General features: G+C 37.6%; 1 protein-coding gene and 1 long non-coding RNA gene across 3 annotated transcripts in view; one reads left to right on the top strand and one right to left on the bottom strand.

Annotated features, from left to right (window-relative positions):
* Window positions 1–21077, top strand: part of kcnip3a (Kv channel interacting protein 3a, calsenilin) — a 73733-nt gene that overhangs the window by 35697 nt on the left and 16959 nt on the right. The window contains exon 1 of one of the 2 annotated variants that reach the window (XM_082187521.1): window positions 13259–14573. The exons of the other annotated variant lie outside the window; for it this stretch is intronic. Within the exon in view, the coding sequence (XP_082043647.1) occupies window positions 14471–14573 (103 nt within the window). The 5' untranslated portion in view covers window positions 13259–14470. Of the gene's footprint in view, window positions 1–13258; window positions 14574–21077 lie in introns of those variants that run through there. 2 annotated transcript variants of the gene reach the window in all.
* Window positions 4378–6038, bottom strand: LOC309512121. The gene is made up of 4 exons (XR_014210907.1): window positions 5273–6038; window positions 4879–4977; window positions 4741–4799; window positions 4378–4671 (listed from the first exon to the last, which is right to left on the bottom strand). It is a non-coding gene; the product is annotated as an uncharacterized lncRNA (long non-coding RNA).

Raw genomic sequence — 21077 nt, 5'->3', positions numbered from 1 at the left:
CATTTCCAAGCCAAGACAGAAACTGGTAATTTCTTCTCTGATTTTGTGTTGAAAATCTGCAAAGACTGTGGAATGGATTTAGGATGGTAAAATGTGTTAAAATGGAGATGAATGATATTGGGCCTTATTATTATAAATCTTCAGAAAATGTTAGCCGCATTTCACAAATCTTCCACATTGGTGTCCTAAAGCTCTGTATAGATCAGGCCCAGCTAACAAACAAAAATATGTCCTAAGAATGTTTTGCCAGCATTGCCATTAAGTCATGAAAACATTTATTATGAATGTTCTCTGCACATTCAAAACATCCAGTTTTTTAAAAGCAATTTTTTCTTGGTTATGCAAACGTTCTGGATAAAGCTGTAACATTAAAAAGTGTTAGATGAACGTCCAACTAAAAAAGTTTCAGAAAGAAAAGTTCCATAATTGATGTGTAAATAATGTTTTGTGCTCAGTTTTAATAACATTATAAAGATCAGATAACTTTGAAGGAACGTTCTATTAACGTAACTGGAAGAACATTGAGAGAACCTTGCCCGAACGTTAGCCAAAGTTCTGAGAACGTTCCATTAAAATCCCATGACTATTTGACTGAAAATGTAATTAATCAAAAGTGAAAAATAGCTTTTAAAGGATTTTCTGTTTGCATAAAAAGGGTCTGGTTTTTACAAGATGGAATGGACAATCTTAGAAAGAATCTGTTTGATAATATTTACATTTTTAACAAATATCTGTTTGATATAAGCTATATTCTCTTGACTGCTTGCAAGTCAACTTTTAAAAAAAGACTGCGACAGGAAAATGAATTGCGGCATCAGCAGGGGCAGTGCAGGTTTAGTAACGGAATATGATCATAAGTCTTGCTAATTAAGCATTTATATGTGCCTTAAATAGTCAGATCGACTCAATCTGTTGTCTCATGTTTCTGTGGCCTTCAGCCAGGTCAGCCAATGAGGACACAAAAGACAGGAAAGAGACTTGTGACTGTCGTAAATGTATCACAAACCAGCATCCACTAGCGCCTCACAGTGGACAGTGCAATCCATTACACTATTCACGCTATTTCTGTCAAGAGTTTACTGTCCAGTAAGATTACTGTAATTTAAAGAAGCTACTATTACACTGCAAGAATGCATTAAATTGATCAAAAGTGACAGTAAAGACATTTATAATGTTATAAAATTCAAATAAATGCTGTTATTTTTAACTATCTATTCATCAAAGAATCCTAAAAACTGTTTCTTGGTTTCCACTAAAATATTAAGGCCTAATCCTGGCTTAATCTAAACCCTGTCTATGAAACCAGGCCAAAATCAATCTTATTTAATCCTCCATATGACGGTTTATGTGCTCGGATTTTTTTTATTGGTTAAACAATTGTTCAAAACAAGACATGGTTTGTAGTACTGATTATTGACGTCCATTCATCCGTCTTTCATGCCGCTGGCTTATACCATATGGGACACGGGAGAATATGTCAAATAAATATGGTGAAAAAAGTGTTAATAGAACATTAAGGGAACATTCAGGGAACGTTATGGGAAGGTTAGGGGAACGTTCTGCAAACCTCAAATAAAACATTTTATTTCCATAATGAAAACTTTCCTAGCACGTTTTGAATGTTCCCAGAATGTTAGTTAGTTTTGGGTTCCCAGAACATTCCTGGAACCAAAAATTGTTAGCTGGGAAGTAATTATTTTTATCATTGATTATAAGAAAAGTTTCTTTAGAACCAAATCAGCATATTAGAGCGATTTCTGAAGGATCATGTGACACAAAAGACTGACATTTAAAAAAAAGGTTTAAAACATTTATTAGAGGTTTAAAAAAACCTTTTAAAACATGAATCAAACCTGACTGACCCCATACTTTTGAATTTTAGTGTATATTATTAAAAGACTGAAAAATATTCCAGCTCTAGTGCACAAAAAAATTGAAATAAATGACAAGTAAATAAAAATAACAAAGCTAACAAGGAGTTAACAAAATATAAATACAAATATATTTTTATTTTGAATTGTAATAAGATTTCAGAAAATGACTGTTTTATTGTATTTTTGATCAAATACATTTTCTTGTAAATTTGATCAAAGACTTCTTTCAAAAGCATAGCACTGAATTTTATCAATAATAAATATAAATTTAACAAAGTTTGTTTCCAGAAGAAAATAGCATCACAGTCCAGCTTAAGTAAGTTCAGTGATGTTTAATTTTTGTTGTAAAAAAGTTATTAATTTAGTTAATGTATAGCTAGCTGCTCTGGAGAAAACCGTGATGTCATCGTCCAGCTCAGATCAGTTCTCATGGTGTCAGTGCAGGCAGATCAATATTACTGTTGAATATTAAATTAAATGTCCCCAACTAAACAAGCCAATGTCAACAAAGGTGAAAAAGGCGACAGTGGGAAGGAACCAAAACTCCATCAGGTGACAGAATGAAGAAAAAAAAAACTTGGGAGAAACCAGGCTCAGTCGGGCGACCAGTTCTCCTCTGTCCAATGAACGAACAGTGTATGATTATGATTCAGACAGATTGGATTGGAACATTCAGAATATTATCCACTGTATGGATAATATACAGTATATGGTATGGGCTACCACTGCAGTGCAGATCACTGTTGAAGACCGCCTATGTGTATTTTTAAAGACGCTTTGGTCTGTGCTCAACGCAGGGGTCTTGAAGCACATCTGTTTTATTCATATTCTCATATTAATATTTTCACCTCTGTGGGGTGGTCACGGTGTGAGAGGGAAAAAAATTCAAACATAGGCCACAGGAGAGAAAGAGTGTGTGTTATGTTTTAAGTGAAAGGTCATTGTAGCACTAAGTCTTTGAAGTGTCTGACCCATAGTCACCAAACAGACTGCTCAATGTGCTTTTGCACCAGACACACACACACACACACACACACACACACACTCACACACACAGGTTGTCATCTGGTTTCTTGGAGAACAGCTGTTGGTTCATGCTCATTGTGGTTCCTGTTTTTAGCATATCTAGTGTGGTTTCTGTATCAGTCTATAATGGGGAGCGTGATGGCTACGCTCTCTTTAGAAGCGCGTCGGCGTTTCTCTCGACCCAGCTTCCTGGCTGACTGTCGCCACAGTACGGCTCGCTATCATCGCTCAGGTAACGCTTATCAAAACAACACTCTGTCTTTGAGCCGTCTGTGTTTTGTCACTTTTAATCGTTTGATACCCAAAGCCTGTTCAGTTTGGCATGTTAAAGACCCATTAGTGTTACTTTCATTTTAAAGTTATTAGAAAACATTAAAAGTTGTTTTTTTTTTCGTTTTTTTTTTCTGGTGGTTATTGTATTCATTACATAGAATAAATATGGATAAAATGCAGATACAAGCAGCGTCCTGCAGCATATCATGCTTGCTCACTGTAAAAAATTATAATTTTGCTTTAACTTAAAAAAGTAAGTTACCTGGTTGCCTTAATTTTGAGTTCATTGAAATAAAAAAAATGAGTTAATCCAATGAAGGAGATTGGCTTAATGAACAAAAACTCAAAATATTATGTTATCTGAACCACATTAATTATATAAGTTGATTTGACACAAGAAAATAAGTTGCGATAACAATTATTATTATAAATATGCATGTAGTTGTTTGAACTAGTATTACTAGAGACAATTATTAATTGAGAAAAAAATTTTTGTCACATGCACCACTGGGTTATTTAGTTAGTTGTCACCATTTTTAAATCAAAGATCTTAACTTAAATGTTTGTAATTCATGAATGCTTTGGAATACAGACCTTTTTTTAATAAGACACTCATCAGATTATTGCTGATTGTTGGGGATATTTAGTTATTAAAAAGCATAACTGAAAAAAAGGGCCAAAAACTCACCGCTCCTTAAAAACTGTCCATGTGAGGTGTGTAGACCAAAAAAGGGAAATTATTTTTTAAAAGCCTTTAAAGCTTTTAAAATTGAATGGCAGACGTTTCGGTCACATGTGAACTTTCTTAGTGCCAATTTAGAAAAAGCATATCAATTTTAATCCTGCAAGAAAAAGCAAAGTTAGTTATAATTAATTAAAAATGTCCCTCACACATGCAAAAATATGATTTTAAAAAATGTAAATGAAATAGTAACCACCTTATATATAGCACCTAAATACTTTCTTGATGTGGAAAAAGAAAAAGAAAAATCCGGGATTTATTTGTGTCGGTCATAACTATAGGCTGTTAATTTAACACTTTAATTTAGTTCAATTACTGTATAAATATAAAACAATGTATTAAAAATGGTCTGCATGCATATTTAGCTATAAAACTGGTCGTTTTGAGCCACAGTCAATTGTAAAATGACTATAAACACACACACAGGACAGCACATTATACATTGGACTCTTAAATGTCAGAAGAAAAGTTTATTCTGATAATTCTTTATGATACATTTGGCTATTAGTTGAACATTGATGTCTTTTATCTATGTTTGCTGTTGCTTCAGTTTTATGAAAGCAATAAGCCATTTGGGTCTGTGCATTGCCATTACTCAAAATTCTCATAAATGTCTGTAAATGGAGTTTCGTTTTGATCAAGACACTCATAGATTGACTGTCTCTCAGAGGAGGAGAGGATGAGGCTCTGGTAGACCGAGCTCATCCTGACACTGTTATTTTCTTGGGGTACGGCTGACGATGAGTGGCGCCAATCCTAAACACAAGAGAACCGATCAATCCCACAGACTCTAGTTTATATGAGTTTGAAGATAAAGACTCTTGCCTTTGTGTTTTCTGTGCTGCAGTCTGGATTAGAAGTGCCACCCACCTCCCGTGTGACTTCTGCTGTTCGAAAGAATAGTTACTATTTTCTGCGTTAAGATTTACGTTAATCATTGTAATTATTATAATAATATTTTACCTGTTTGCCTGCATTTCTTGTAGAATCCATGAAAGCAATGAAACAATAACACAATCACCACCACAGCACAGATGCAATATAGCACATAATTGATCCACTCTGAAAATAATAATTCATAAAACTGATTATCATTGCAGCCATGATTTTAACCTCATGGCCTTGTTATACAATCAATATACTGTATTTTAATCGTTAAAAAGTTAAACAAAGAAGCATTATGATGTAGATGAATAAGTAGGCCTGTTCTCAGACTTTACTGTATTTGTTCTAGTGCATCAGCATCTTCACCAGTTAAGTGTTATTTGTAAAGACTGTGGCTCTTAAAATACTGCAGAGCGACTATAAAGTATTTTGAGCTGAGAATGACAGGTGGAACGTATGAGTATGTACGTACGTATCCATAATAAAGCATCACTGTGTGCAGATGGAGTTTGATTCTTGAGTTTGAGGTAAAATGCTGGTGCTTCTGTTGTCCAAAACACTTGAGGAAAAGCAGCAGATATGCAAAAAAATTAAGATAAAAAAAATTAAATGCACAGTTTTTCAAGTGATAATCAAGCAAATATCACGTTTTGAGAACAATAAATAATTCAGCCAAAAATACAAATTATGTCGTCACTTACTCACCCGGTTGTTCCAAACCTGTATGACCTTTTTATTTTTGTTTTGTTCTCTTGAACAAATAAGATATTTTGAAAAACAATGTTGTTGTTTTTTCCCCTTGTTGTTGAAAATCAATATCATTTGGAAAATTAAAATATTGAATTTTGTGTTTCGCAGATGAAAGAAAGGCAGGTTTGAAACAAAATAAAGGTGAGTAAATAGTATTTTTAGATGTTCGTTTCTTGAAACGTAAGAAATCCTCTGGATATTTTGCAGATTGCAATCTATGAAATTATACGGAAGCAAGTATATCAGCATATTAGAACCAACCACAAGAACAAGTATACATGCAGCATTTCATACTTAGGGACTAGAGCTTCATTAGAAGATATTTAGAAGAAGAAAAAAACAATTATTGAACAAAAATAATGTCTACTCACTTGCGATTGTAAATTTAGGTAATGCTGACAATGCTTCTTACGAGCTTCAAAGGGGCTTTTTGCCCTTGGGCAAAAACAGACTCCTCCTTAAACATACAGAGCACTCCTTCTCACTGAATACAGACGGACAGACAGACAGGGAGACAGACAGATAGATAAGGTTTGCACAGTGATGTGTATTGTCCAGCAGAGGGCCCTGTACATACACAGTCATCTGAAGTGAGGTTCTTCTCAAATGGAAGGCTGAGGCTGAGGCTGCGCCCTTCTAGTCCAGTCCTCCTCAGAATTAAACACTATGAGACGGTTTAGTATGTGTGCATGGCCCCATGGTCACGGCACAAAAATGCTATCAAAACTTAATTTTGGAAAAATACCTTGTATTAAAAATCTTTATATTAACTGGCTTTGTTAATGCAATACAGTGAATGACAACCATCTGCTGTCTCCCAGTGGCTAACATTATTCAATGAAAAAATCTATTTTTCTTTTGCAAGTTTTTGCACACATATTTTTAAGTAAATTCCACATATGGAATTAAGTCAAATATAATTAGCTAAGTTGAGTAAAATTAACAAAGAAAATAAGTAACTAATTTGGCCAATTAAAGTTTGTAGAGTAATTTGTTCTTAGTTGAAGTTTACTTTGCAATTCTCAGTTTCAATCACAATTACCTCAAACAATATATCTAAATTAAACCATGCTTTTAAAGTGCATGCTTTACTTAAAAAAAAAAAAAAAAAGTTATTAATACAGTAGATACTGTATAGACATTATATCCAGACGTAATGTGGTACCAGTAACATTCGTTGGATCATTTTTGAGTATGAATGTGTCATTTTTAGAGAACTCCAGATGTCACAAAACAGCAAGTAACTAAACCCAACAAACGCAATGATAAAATCGTGTCAATACAGCTGGAAAACGGTAACAAATGCAACCTTATGAATTACTCATGCCCCAGTGCAGGAACACCAGTATCAGAAAGTTGAGTAGGTTTTACTTTATTAAACTTAATTTTATAACAATGATCTTTACGCTTTTTTTAAGCTTAAATTGATTACTAATATAGAATTTACTTTGTTGTTTAAATTCTTACCTGAACTAACTTTTTCATGTGTACAGATTTTTATTTTTATTTATTTTTATGTAATATTTACTTTACTACAGAATCATTTTTATCAGTGTTGGCAGTTTTTTTTTTTTTTTTTTTTTTTTTTGTGTGTGTGTGTGATTAATTTACATCCAAACAAAACATTCATCTCAGATCTCACCTTGTCTTGCGTTCATAATGAACTCAGACAAGCTCAGTGCCGACTAATTTTCCATCACTTCTTTTCTGAGAATTGGTATGTGTGCAAAGGATTGTGGGTGATTGAAGGATGCGAAGGATACACTTGATGCATCCTTCAAAATTAGTTGAATGAAGGTCTAGCTTCCGAGAATCCTACAAATTGAGACGGCCAGATATGCAGCCTTAATGGATGACCTAAATGGAAAGAAAATCAAGAATGGAAAAGCAGCCATAGAGAACCCATAGACTAACACCACAATAATTAACTTAAAAATCAAAAAAGGAGATTAAAATAATTTTTCTGATGTATGATGAAATGGATGAACCTGTGGTAGTTTCAGTCACTGACAAAAGGAAACGTCGTCGACCTTATAATTCTGGCTAAAGAAAATCCTTACAGTGTTAATGACAGGATTTCACAAGTAGCGTGTAAACACAACAGTGTTTCATGTGCTTCTGTAACTCTGACAGAAACAGACATAACCTAGAACAGCTCTATTCCACCCACAACAAAGTTAAACTGTTTACTATATCTTGTCCAAAGAAGTAGGATTAGTTTTTTTTGTAGCAAAAGACCATCACATTTGTTAAATCCCAATAAACTGACTAAAGTGACATTTATGAAAATAAGGCATTTCAATAGCTGACTAATAACCTTTTTATTGCCATTAAAGTGAAAGTACTGAACCTAAACATAGGAGTCTTGTAAAAATGTCACTGGAAATGGATGAATCTTTGGCTTATCAGTAGTGATTAGTAATTTCCTCCAACCAATGGGAGTCCATCCCCTATTCCTGAACTTTGTTTGTTGTTGTCATTGAGATGACTGGGGAAAAGTGTCCCGATCAACCTGAATTCACCCTATTTCGTCAGTGCATTCCAGGGTGTTTTTATCATTAAAAAGTCGATCCATCACACCTCATTAAAAGAGAGGGAGAGACAGAGAGAGCACTTCTGTCGAGTCTGAGGACTCAAAGAGCAGGGCTGGGTTTGGCTTCAGAGTGCTTATGTATTAGATAGAGGACCGGCTGCCTTATATCAGGTTTCATTTCTGTACGTGCAGAGTTACTGAACATGTAGAGGGGAAGTACAGTGTTTGTATACATTGACGGATCGCTTTGCCAGACTAGTCCTCCGTAGTAATAGCCTTATGCTGGTTTGTTTGCTGTGAATGAATACTACAGCATTGATGGATAAATCCAGATTTTGCCATTTGTAATCGGAGTGCATTGGATTAATACTCGAAAGCACGCCTTCTTTTAATGCATGAAATTAAAAGAGATGGATAGATTTGCTCAAATTTGATTTTAAAAGAAAATATATGCTCTTTTCCAAGTATCTGTGCCAAGATTTCAGATTGTACCATTGTTTTCCTGATTTCCATGATTAGGTTAAATTATGAGTTATGTTAGACCATAGTGTGTTGTCAGCAAAACCCTTCTGCTTTAGCTCCTGTTAAGAAGTGTTCATCTTCTAATGGCATTATTGGAACATGCCCCGTCCTCCTAAAAGCTCAACATTAATTCCTAAACAACAAGCACTGACGCCAGCTATTAATACAGGTGCTTATTCAGAGCATGCATTATGATAGTGAAAATTAAGGCATTAGAGACATAGTGGGAAAAAAAGATGTGTGTTTATTTGTTTTTGGTACAATTTTTAGATTGGATGATTTTTATCTGATTTTATCTATTATTCTGAAATTCAAGATCAAAATGGGTCAAATAAGAGTCTTATAGGATTTTACTGAATATTTTAGATTAAAATCCTAATGTGATTTCTACCTTAATCTGGAACTAATTCAAAGTTTAAAATGTTTAAATAAAATTGCCAGTCTACTGTACACAAAGCTGATTTCATTACATCTATTTCTAGTCATTCAGGTCTCAGCCTATTGGCCCTGACTGAGACCTGGATCAAACCAAGGACACTGCCACACCTGCTGCCCTCTCCACTAACTTCACTTTCTCACACACCCCTCGCCTGGCCGGAAGGGGTGGAGGTACTGGTCTTCTCATCTCAAACGATTGGAAATTTTATCCTTTACCACCTCTGTGTGACAACAGCTCATTTGAATTGCATTCATTTACCATCACTAGCCTATTCAAATCCATTTTGTAGTTGTCTATCGTCCACCAGGTCAACTTGGCAGTTTCTTGGAGGAGCTTGATGTGCTACTCTCATCCTTCCCTGAGGATGGTACTCCTCTTGTAGTTCTTGGAGACTTCAACATCCACATAGAAAAACCTCAGGCTGCTGATTTCCACACTCTGCTAGCCTCTTTCAACCTCAAACGAGTATCTACTATGGCTACTGACAAATCAGGTAACCAATTAGACCTTATTTACATGCGCCACTGCTCCTCTGACCATACACTGGTCACTCCGCTGCACACCTCAGATGACTTCCTCCTCACTCTCAACCTCAACCTGCCTCAGAACACAACACAAACTCCTCCACAGGTCACCTTTCGGCGAAACCTCTCACCCTCTCGCCTATCCTCTTTGGTCTCATCCGCACTTCCTCCACCTGATCAGCTCTCAACACTAGATACTAACAGTGCAACTGATTCTCTGTTCTCCACTTTAACATCCTGCTTGGACAACTTCTGCCCCCTTTCCTCCAGGCCAGCCTGCACCACCACCTCTGCCCCCTGGTTATCTGATGTTCTCCTCGAACATCGTTCTAAACTAAGGGGTGCAGAGAGGAAGTGGCGCAAATCGAAAGATCCTACTGACCTTGGTCTTTGTCAATCCCTCCTCTCTTCCTTCTCTGCTAATATCTCTACCGTTAAAATTACTTACTATCACAACAAATTTAACAATTATTCTGACTCTCGCATGCTTTTCAAAACCTTCTCCTCTCTTCTCAACCCTCCTCCTTCTCCTCCTTCATCAACCCTAACAGGAGACGATTTCGCCACATTCTTCATAAAAAAAAAAAAGATCCATCAGCGGCCAATTTACCAGACCACAAACTGACACACACATCTTACCAGCTAATAAACACATTCTACCCTCCTTCTCTCTGCTTTCAGAGGCAGAAATCTCCAAACTCCTCCTTCCAAATCACCCTACTTCCTGTCCACTTGATCCTATTCCCACTAATCTACTACAAACCATTTCTTCCTCAGTTGTACCCGCACACACGCACATCATAAACACCTCTCTTCACACTGGTACTTTTCCCACAGCATTTAAGCAGGCTCGGGTAACCCCAATGCTTAATAAACCCACTCTAAATCCAGCTCATCTGGAAAATTACAGACCGGTATACCTTCTTCCATTCATTGAGAAAACGCTTGAACGAGTTGTTTTCAACCAGATATCTTCCTTTCTTACACAGAACAACCTCCTGGACAACAACCAGTCTGGTTTCAAAAGCGGACACTCAACTGAGACTGCCCTGCTCTCGGTAATTGAAGCTCTGAAACTGGCAAGAGCAGCTACCAAATCCTCAGATCTCATCCTGCTGGATCTGTCTGCTGCCTTTGACACAGTTAACCACCAGATCCTCCTGTTAGATGAAGGGTATCTTGGGAACCGCACTACAGTGGTTTAAGTCTTACCTCTCAGGTAGGACCTTCAGGCTGTCGTGGTGGGGTGAGGTGTCCAAGACCCTACATCTAGCTACGGGGGTGCCTCAGGGCTCAGTGCTTGGACCACTTCTCTTCTCCATCTACATGACATCACTAGGCTCTGTGATTCAGAAACATGGCTTCCTATCACTGCTACGCTGATGACACACAACTCTACCTCTCATTCCAGCCTGATGGTCCGACAGTTGCTGCTCGCATCTCAGCCTGCCTGACAGACAGTTCTGGCTGGATGAAGGACCACTAAACCTTGTGAAGACAGAGTTGCTTGTGGTCCCGGCCAACCCAACACTACACCACAACTTCTCCATTCAGCTAGGTTCGTCATCCATAATACCATCAAGGTCAGCCAGGAACCTTGGAGTTGTGATTGATGATCAATTGAACTTACAGACCACATTCCTAGAACTGCCCGGTCCTGCAGATTTGCCTTATACAACATTTGGAGAATCAGGCCCTTCCTATCAGAGCATGCTACACAACTCCTTGTCCAAGCACTTGTTCTATCCAGACTGGACTATTGTAATGCTCTCCTAGCAGGTCTACCAGCTTGCACTGTCAAACCTCTGCAACTGATCCAAAATGCTGGAGCTAGAGTGGTCTTTAAAGAGCCGAAGAGAGCACATGTCACAAATTGCACTGGTTGCCATTTGCCGCACGCATCAAATCTTCAGACTTACTTGCTATCCAGAAACTTGCGCTCTGCAAGTGAACGGCGTCTTGTGGTGCCATCTCAAAGAGGCACAAAATCTCTTTCTCTGACCTTTTTCTGGTTTGTTCCATGCTGGTGGAATGACCTACCCAACTCAACCAGTCTGTGGCCATTTTCAAGAAAACGGCTGAAGACGCATATTTTTCGGCAACACTTGATCCATTAATACTAACACTTTATCTTCAATTCTATATCTATTATCTTTATAAAAAAAAAAAATTATAAAAAAAATAATATATATATATATATATATATATATATATTAAAAAAAGTACACGTACTGCATTAGATTAAACTGAGAAGGGTCATAGAGCTTGCATATTGTTGTCATATTGTTAGTTTAACTGCTTCTATTGTTCTCATTTGTAAGTCGCTTCGGATAAAAGCGTCTGCTAAATGAAATGAATAAATGTAAATGTAAAAATGGAACAAGTAAGAGTCCGTTGGGATTCTGATAAATAAAGTATCATTTCTGTTTCTAATCATTCATTCATTCATTCACTATGTTATTCATTCATTCACTAATTCATTCACTAATTCAGGTTTTTGTTTCCAAATTATGATAGAAATGTAATGTTTTTTGTTTTTTTTATGTGGGTAACCTCTTATCAAAATCTTAATGTCATTTCTATCATAATTTGGAACTAATCCAAAAATAAAAATGGATCAAATAATAATCCACTAGGATTCTACTGGATGCAATAAATTCATGTTTATTTGTTGTTGGTTGGTTGGTCTCAGATGATTGTTTCCAAATCATGATTCATTGGCATTCCTTTAGGATTTTTATGGATTTTGTATCTGGAGGGTGTATTTCGGTTTGAGGCGTAAAATTCATTATAATTTGAAGATGAGAGTTCAGACATTTAGATGTTCCCCAGAGATTACCATTACATTTTAAATATCTAAATTGTAGCACCCCGTTTTTATTTTTTGTCTGGTCCTGTTGTCATGTCTGTCATTTATAATCTTTGTATGGCTCTGTTAACTAGAAAAACAGCTATTTAAAAAAAAAAAGAAAAAAAAAGGAGGGGGTGGTGTGAGAGATGGGCTGATGCTGGCAGTAGAAACAATGTTTGATCTCACATTGTGTTTGGTTGACTTAAAGCTACCATTAAGACTTTATTGATTCCTTTATCTAACTGAGCCATTATAGCTCTCTCCTCTTCTCTCCCGCTATGCAATAAACAGGAAAACCTGTGAGCTAATGTTGTCTCCTCTGGTTGTCCCATTCCATGCAGAGGCCTTGCCCTGCTTCACTCGAGAGGAAGGAGAGAGAGAGGGAAAGTGCTCCAGATGGAACAGATATGTGGGTGGATGGAGGCTGGGAAATCGGCAGGGGAGGGCGTCCCTGGAATCTGATCCCCCTAGTATCTCTCCCTCTCTTCAGCTTTCTGCCCTGTTTGGAAATGTGACTTTTCCCCAAGTCCCCAGACAGAAGGCAAGGAAGGAAAAGAGAGAGAGAGGGAGTTGTGAGAGAGGGAGTTGTGGTCAGGGAAAAGGACCAGTAGTCACAGGGGTTTGACTTTGCAGTCAGGGTTAGTAAGGCTAGGAAAGTGAGCGATGGATAAAAGAAGGGATGAAGTGGTCATAGATGAGCAGAGAGAAAGAGACACAGAAGGAGGGGTGGGATGGACAGAGAGGTGAAGATAAACTGCCCATTGCAGATTATTACGGGACAAGAGAGGGCAAGAGAAGCAACGGAAGGAGGGAGGGAGGGAGGGAGGAAGAACCTGAACTGTACAGTGCAAGTTGAAAGAAGAGACAAAAGCACTTGATGCTGACTCTGAGGAAACAGATGATGGAAAAGATGAGGGCGCTTGACTGACGGCAGAACCCCCGAGAAGGAGGAGAGACGAGAAACCGCATTCTTCGGGACCACTCCCAAGACGTATCACGAACTTAATGGGCCATTTGAAAGGTTTGATGGGGTCAAGAATTATGAACTAAACTGGATTTGCACCTAGATAAAGACAGATCCACCCAATCTGCAAAGTATTGGGGTAATTTTACCGCTGCCACAGGAAATAACTTATAGCTTTTCTCTTCTTTTTAATTTTTTTTTAATTTTTGCTGATTTGCACCAACCTGGTGTAACACGCAGGAGACCGCCGAATGCTTTGGACCAGGATTCAAAATGCCACCTCTGTTCTTGTCGCAGTGACCGAGGCAGTGCCAGATGTTGATCCTGCATATAACTAAACGGAGTATTTCTTTAATTAATTCTGCATGGACTATTATTAATGTTTGATGCAGTAGGGTGGCCATTAGTCTCATATTTCCATGTCAGCATCTACAAAATCTGGATTTAAGAGCCACTTAGGACTTGAAATGAAATATGATCGTTTTAACAGCTAAATTAGTCCATTGCTTCCAAGTCGCAATTCCACGTTGCACTCGTCTGGATCTGTGGAATGAATCTCCGTTCTCCTGTGCCTCTTGCTTTACACCGAAACCTACACCTTTGGATCAACAATCTTGAATATCACAGCGTCGCCACAGCACTTCGTCACAACAGAGTTTAAAATGCTCTTGTCGGTTGTTGACACTTACAAATAACATTTGCGGCCAAGGATGGCTTTTACACATCTGGACTGTGTACGAAAACTGCAATCCCGCTCTTTATTTATGCGATGGGGCTTTCAAGAAAAAATGACCTAACATGGAAACACTGACTTCTCCTCTCACCTCCAAAATAAGTGTAACTAGACCCGACTCTTTTTCCCATGAACACTGCTAGCTTGATGTTCTGCCAAAAATATCCCCTGGTTTTTCTTTTAAATATTCTTCAGAGGAACTACTGAAATGAATCTTTCCTTTTGAGACGTCCTGCATCTGGCGCCATGCTATAACGGCCAGTTGGCTTTGTCCCGTGTTAGTACAGAGATTAATACTTTCACTTCCAGTGGTTCTAGAAGCTCTTGTGCCAAGAATCGTAATTCATTGCAGCCATGGGTATTCAGGGAATGGAGCTGTTTGCCATCGGAGTGGTCATCATTCTGTTTGTGGCTGTTCTCAAACAGTTCGGCATTCTGGAGCCCATGTCACTGGAAGGTAAGGAGCATTCTAGAACTGAGGTCCTCCCCTTTATTGTCATGGTGATATGCTTGACCAATGAGGCCCTTGGGGCCGGGGTTGCGTCAGGTGCACCCCGATGATAGATAGCGTTAACAAATCTGATGTTTGTGTTAAAGTGAAGGAAAGGTATTGCACTCTCACAGAATTCAATAATATATTGTTCCTGTTGAGTTTTTCCTGCTTGTGAGTTTTGAAGGTCATTGGGTCTTATTTGGATGGTAGGCGATCAATTGAAGTTTAAAGCATTTTATCACAATTTTCGCTCTACTGTAGGCAAATATGAGCACAACACATACCTGTTACATCATGTGTTAAAGTGGGACTGCAGCACCGGGTGGGAACAAAACTGTCCTAAATGGGTTAAAATCTGACAACCTCCCCTTTGGGATGTTCTCAAATGCACAAATAATTCCTAAATGCTAATAAAAGGTAAATTCATAATATATATATATATTTTTAAATAATCATAATTGACTTGTATTATTTGCTTATTAATTAGATTATTGTATTTATAAAAACAACTTAAGGCCACATGTCCTCACTTAAGTATTATGTTGTTTTAGTAGTTGACTTTAAAAGTGAAAATGCTACACATCTAAAAAATATTTTTAACAGTATTTTGTCTATTTTTTCAAAAATAAACATGCTTGCTGTTTTTATGGCCTTATTTGTGCTTAAAATGTTGCACTTGACCATTTAAAACGCATTTAAAATATATTATTTTAAATAATGATGGCCAAATGGTGATTAAAATGGTGGAAAAACTGTGAGATGGTGCCCAGTTAAATAAGAAAAAATATATATATAAGAAATACAGATTTCCCTTTATACATTTGTTAAAATTTTAACAAAAATCTTGAAAATGTATTCATGGACTTGCTGTATGTGCTATAAACAAATAGCTGATTATACATGTTTGGGTGTGTCTGTTATTAATGACACATGTTTTAGGACACTTTTACGGTTTAGGTTTATGATGTGCTAGTATGTTTTTCTTATTTACAACATACTCAAAGACAAGGAACTTATTGAGACTGTTATATTGGTGTAATAAATACTATACACACTCTCTCTCTCTCTCTCTCTCTCTCTCTCTCTCTCTCTCTCTCTCTCTCTCTCTCTCCCACACACACACACACAAACACACACACACTCTCTTTTTCCTCTCTCTCTCTCTCTCTCTCTCTCTTTGAATCAAAACCCAGTCTAACATTACCCTTCATTCATTATGTATGCTTTATCGAACAGGCTTTCTTTACGGTTACCTAAAAATGGGTCCGTTGGTCTCTGGTCCTGAAGGGCACTGTCCATTTCCCTCTCACCCCTCGCTTCATCACAAGATCATACCCAATCATACATTTCTAAAAGTACAAATCAGAGTCAGCGCCTTCATATAGATGCACTTGCTCTGGAGTCACAAAGTTTGAGATTGGAGTTATTTTTATTTTCTCCAGTTTTCCAAATTTTTTCTGTCGTCTGGTGGACGTGCTTTGTGTCATGTCGCATTTTTGTTGTCTTGCATTACTTCAAACCATAAAGACATAAAGAGTAATGAAAAGATTGGCCTAGTACGATGTGCAATATTTAGCATCTGTGTGTCATATTTTAACATTCATATTATTGGCTAGTTAATCTGTTGGTACAGTTGTTTATTTTTGATCGATATCCCTAAATGTTCTTGACATTTGTGTCTCTTCTGTTTGACTTTCAGGAAAATAAGTAATTGGTCACTGTTATTGGCAAGCATCAATCTAAACTTATTTACAATTTTAATTATTAAAGGTACCCTCAGTAATTTCTTTTCTTTAAAAAGAATTACAAATGAAATCAACGGCATTATTGAAATGTGCATTGAATTGCACTTTTGATTAAAATCATGAACATTCATATGAGAACAATTCAGTCTTAGTGTCCTGATAAAAATAAAACTAGATTCATTTCATAATTTTGCAATAATTATTTTGATCACTGTCTGTGGCTTAAAGGATTAGTTCACTTCAGTAGTTTCAATACAAATTGTAGTTTCAATGCAGCTTCAAAGGGCTCTACACGATCCCAGCCGAGGAATAAGGGTCTAGTCCAGCGAAACAATTGGTCATTTTATAAAAAAAATAAAACATTTATTTACTTTTTAACGACAGATGCTCTTCTTGCACTAGCTGTGACGCGCCACACATTACATAATCGTGTTGAAAGGTCACACGTGACGTAGGCGGAATTACTGACCTAGTATTTACAAAGCGAATGTGCAAAGATTAAGTCAAACGGCATTTACAAAAAGAATACATAAATAAAAGGTAAAACAATGATGTCGGACGATTTTGAAGTTGGAGGAGAAAATGAGATGGAGTTTTTCGCCCTACCCTACCTTTTTCCATCTACGTCAGGTTACCGCCTGACCTTTCCAACGTGATTACGTAACGCGTGAAGTCGTGGACGTGCAAGACGACCATTTGTGGTTAAAAATGTCATGATTCCTGTCTTGTGTTCATCCTTGTCTTGTGTGAACCTTTTGTTATTTCCTGTCTTTGCCATGTTTTGTAGTTCTTTGTAGTTTTTCATGTTGATTAGTCTTCCCCAGGTGTGTCTTGTTAACTTGTTAAAGGCACACTATGCAAGATTTGAACCTTAATATAACAGCTTCGAAATCATTTCGATGGTAAATGAACTCGTAGTAGGGCGAATCATCCCGATAGCAAAGCAGGGGGGGATGCCGATGGCAAAACCAGCAATGCAAGTTTGAGAGGTGGCGTCCCGACAAATCTCGCGAGAATCATGACTTGCTTTACGGCACGACATCACATACATCAACAACATATGAAGCAGCCTCAATGGAAGACACTAGCACGCATTTCATTTTTTACGAAGTTGTTCATGTGCTTGCAACATTGTAACAACGTAGAATTGTAAGACGCAACAGGGCTGTAGCAACGTTGTTGCATGACATTCAGCAACTGAGAGACGACGTTCTGACAATTAATTTTTTTATGCTGGAAACAGATATCCCCCATTTAGCATGTTATGTTTTGCGGTTCATTTTTAATTAGTCAGATGATAATAGATAATTATATACATTTGAAATATTGTTTATCCTTATTATTATGTATGGGTCTAACAGTAAATTAATTATAATCAACACCTGCAAGTGTACACTTTGAAAAGTAAAAATGACATAGAAGGTTAGCTAATTCAACTTTATTAAAACATGATTTTTTACATGATAGGCTAGCATAAATAGCAGACAAATCAAAGGAAAAAATAAACAAGTTTGCGAGCGGTTACAAACAATTTATTCTCTCTGTGCGTTTTCATAAAGTTAAAATATTTGTCATACCTGACCAGAATATGTTCAACTCTTTTCCTAACGTTAAGAATTAAAAGGCACACTATGCAGTTTCTGTTTTTCTCAAACAGCGACCCCTAGAGTCGCTGTGGAGTAGGCTACTTGTGGAGTAACGTTACTGTCGTATATACCACTCACGCAGAGCCGTCTCTGCACTCTTCCGACCGCGCTTTCTTTGTTTTCTTCGTCAACTCTGCCATGATTCACGTCTGAAATGCGTGCTAGTGTCTTCCATAGAGGATGCTTCATTTGTTGTTGATGTATGTGACGTCGTGCCGTAAAGCAAGTCGTGATTCTCGCGAGATTTGTCGGGGCGCCACCTCTCAAACTTTCATTGTTTTCGAAGCTGTTATATTAAGGTACAAATCTTGCATAGTGTGCCTTTAAAGGATGAATACTAAAAGAAGTAAAGCTAGCACACACTAGTAGCTACTGTAATTTACACAAGATCGCAAACTCCATGAATTATCAACTAATGTTATTCTGTCCCTTCAGTTAGACTGAACAAATAAATGTCACATTAGACAAGGAAGTTGTAGGTTGTGTTTGAATAATTACGTATCTTATTTAGCTGAGGTAAATTAAATGCAATTCTCTTGTATCCTTGCTTGATGAAGAATGAGACAACACAATGAGCCCAACGGTCGACTGAAATTTTAAAGGCAGATTTTCGTGCTTCAGGGCAGTGACGAGTACATATGTCGTCCAGTGGTTGTCCAGACACCCTCGGCACAACCTTAAGCAATGGCCCTGAATGGTGGTTCAATGTCAACATCGTGACAACGCTGTAACAACCTTCACCACACAACGTAGTTATACTGTATAAACCTTTTGGTCATGTTGTTAAAACGTTGTTAGAAGGTTGGATACATTGTGCCAACGTTCTGTGTTTGCTGGGTTCTTTGTCAGGTCTTGTCCTACATGTACTTTGGTGTGTCTCATTCTGTTCTCGGTTCCCTGGTCTCTGTTATGGTTTTGTTTATGTCTATTTTCTTATTAAACTTTGCATTTGGATCCAGCTCTCCCTTCGTTTCTTGAGTTCACCCTGCGTTTCAAAAAACGATATACAGTATATATTTTTAAATGACCGGTCGTTTCGCTAGATATGACCCTTATTCCTCGGCTGGGATCGTGTAGAGCCATTTGAAGCTGCATTAAAACTGCCGTTTTGGACCTTCAACCTGTTGACAACCGTTGAAGTCCATTATATGGAGAAGAATCCTGGAATGTTTTCCTCAAAAATCTTCGACTAAAGAAAGAAATACATGAATATCTTGGATGATGTGGGGGATGTAAATTATCCGGAATTTTCAATTCTGAAGTGAACTAGTCCTCTAAGCTGGTTTGCTGGTCTTATCTTTTCTCCAAACCATATCAGGCTGGAATGGTTTGCCTGTTTTCAAGGAGTTTTGGCGACTGGTCAGCTGTCAGGTTGGGAAATCAGGGTAGCCCAGATAATACCAGCTGAGACCAGCAAACCAATTTCGGCTGGTTTCTGCAGTTTTTCTGCAGGGATATAGAGCATAGGCACTAGGAAGGTCATATATTCGTCCAGTGATACAACATGTCGCCTGTTTTTTATGCAAATAAACACTTCATCAGCTGGAAGGGTCTGAGTGCCTCATGTAATCTATACATAAATCTTTTGTCCATTATTGGCCCTTGAGCCGGACCACCCAACGGATCAGCAGGGGACTATTTTTAGCTCTGTGGCATCACTTACTACAGCTCTGACTATTCCTGAACACCGTGTTTCAGAAGGGTGAAGTTTATTTTGGGTTTCTGATTGGGTTTCTGGTTGTGTGAATCTAATACGCAATCAGAAACGGAGAAGTATTACTTGTGAAGGGAAGCATGCTTAATGATCAATATGTGCCGGCTCTGAGAGGAATTTGATCTATCAACATTTATTTATTTAACTTCCTTGTGTCTGTTCATAGTGTATAATGCAAATAGTACACCGCAGATTTGAAGCATCAGCCATCAGAGCGATATTTCTTTAAATGATCTCAAACTCAGACGAGGAAAATTTACCAAGTTATGAGTTGAAACCAAGGGGTTAAAGTTTGGCTGATTAAGAATGGTTAGAAAAATTTCTCTATTGATGGCAAATGAGATTTATAGTATAGGGATCACAAATTGTAGCACTCTTTGACTTCATCATAAGCAGAATACTATAGATCTAGAATCTAGAATAGGTCTGGGGTGTATGTTCCCAAAGACGAAAGGAACCATCCAGACTTTCTTCAGCGACTGGTGCAAAAGCAAACATCTACCATGGTATGGGGATGCATCATTGCAAACGGCATGGGTGATATGCATATGTGTGAAGGTATCATTGACGTGGAGGTATGTATTGAGATTGTACAGAGACATATACTGCCATCAAGATGACATCTTTCCTGGGAGGCAAAATAATGCCAGGCCTCATTCTGCATGTGCTACAACAGAGTGGTTTTATAGACACTCTAAACCATAGAGTGGATGTGCTTAACTGGCCTGCCTTAAGTCCATTTCTGTCTCCTGTTGAAAATGTATGGCCCATAATAAAACGGATAAACAGACAATGATGACCACGGACTGTTGAGCAGATGTCTTATATCAGACGAGATCGGCCAAAAATTTCACTAGCAAAACTGCTACATATAGTATCCTAAAGTCCCGAACAATTAAAAAGTGTAGGACAGGTGGTGACACAGTTGGAAACATCTCTCTATATAGTGCAGCAGATTAATGGCATATTTCAAGAGAATCGTTCAAATTGGTATAGAAGCATGAAATTTGGCACAGATACTCTCTAAGGGTCACTTTTTGGGAAAAAGGCGTTGGCCACCGAAAAATTCAACATGGCGGCCATTTTTTCAAGATGGCCGCTATTTCTGTAAAATGCTCATTATGTCAATTGTTAAAACAGTGATGTAGGCATAACATTTTGTGAAAATACTCTCTTCAGAATGTTTTTTTGGAAAACGGTGCTTGTCCCTCAAAAATTCAAGATGGCTACCAGTTTTCAAGATGGCCGCCATTTCTCTTGAATCCTTACATCTTTTTTTCAAATGGTGCTGCTATCATGAAATTTGGTACAAATATTCTTCAAGGAACATTATCATGGAAAAAGGTGTGTGCCGCTCAAATTC

Source organism: Leuciscus leuciscus (assembly GCF_965113295.1).
Source record: "Leuciscus leuciscus genome assembly, chromosome: 13".
In the NCBI taxonomy this organism is placed as follows: domain Eukaryota; kingdom Metazoa; phylum Chordata; class Actinopteri; order Cypriniformes; family Leuciscidae; genus Leuciscus; species Leuciscus leuciscus.
This window is presented reverse-complemented; position numbering and strand designations above follow the sequence as displayed.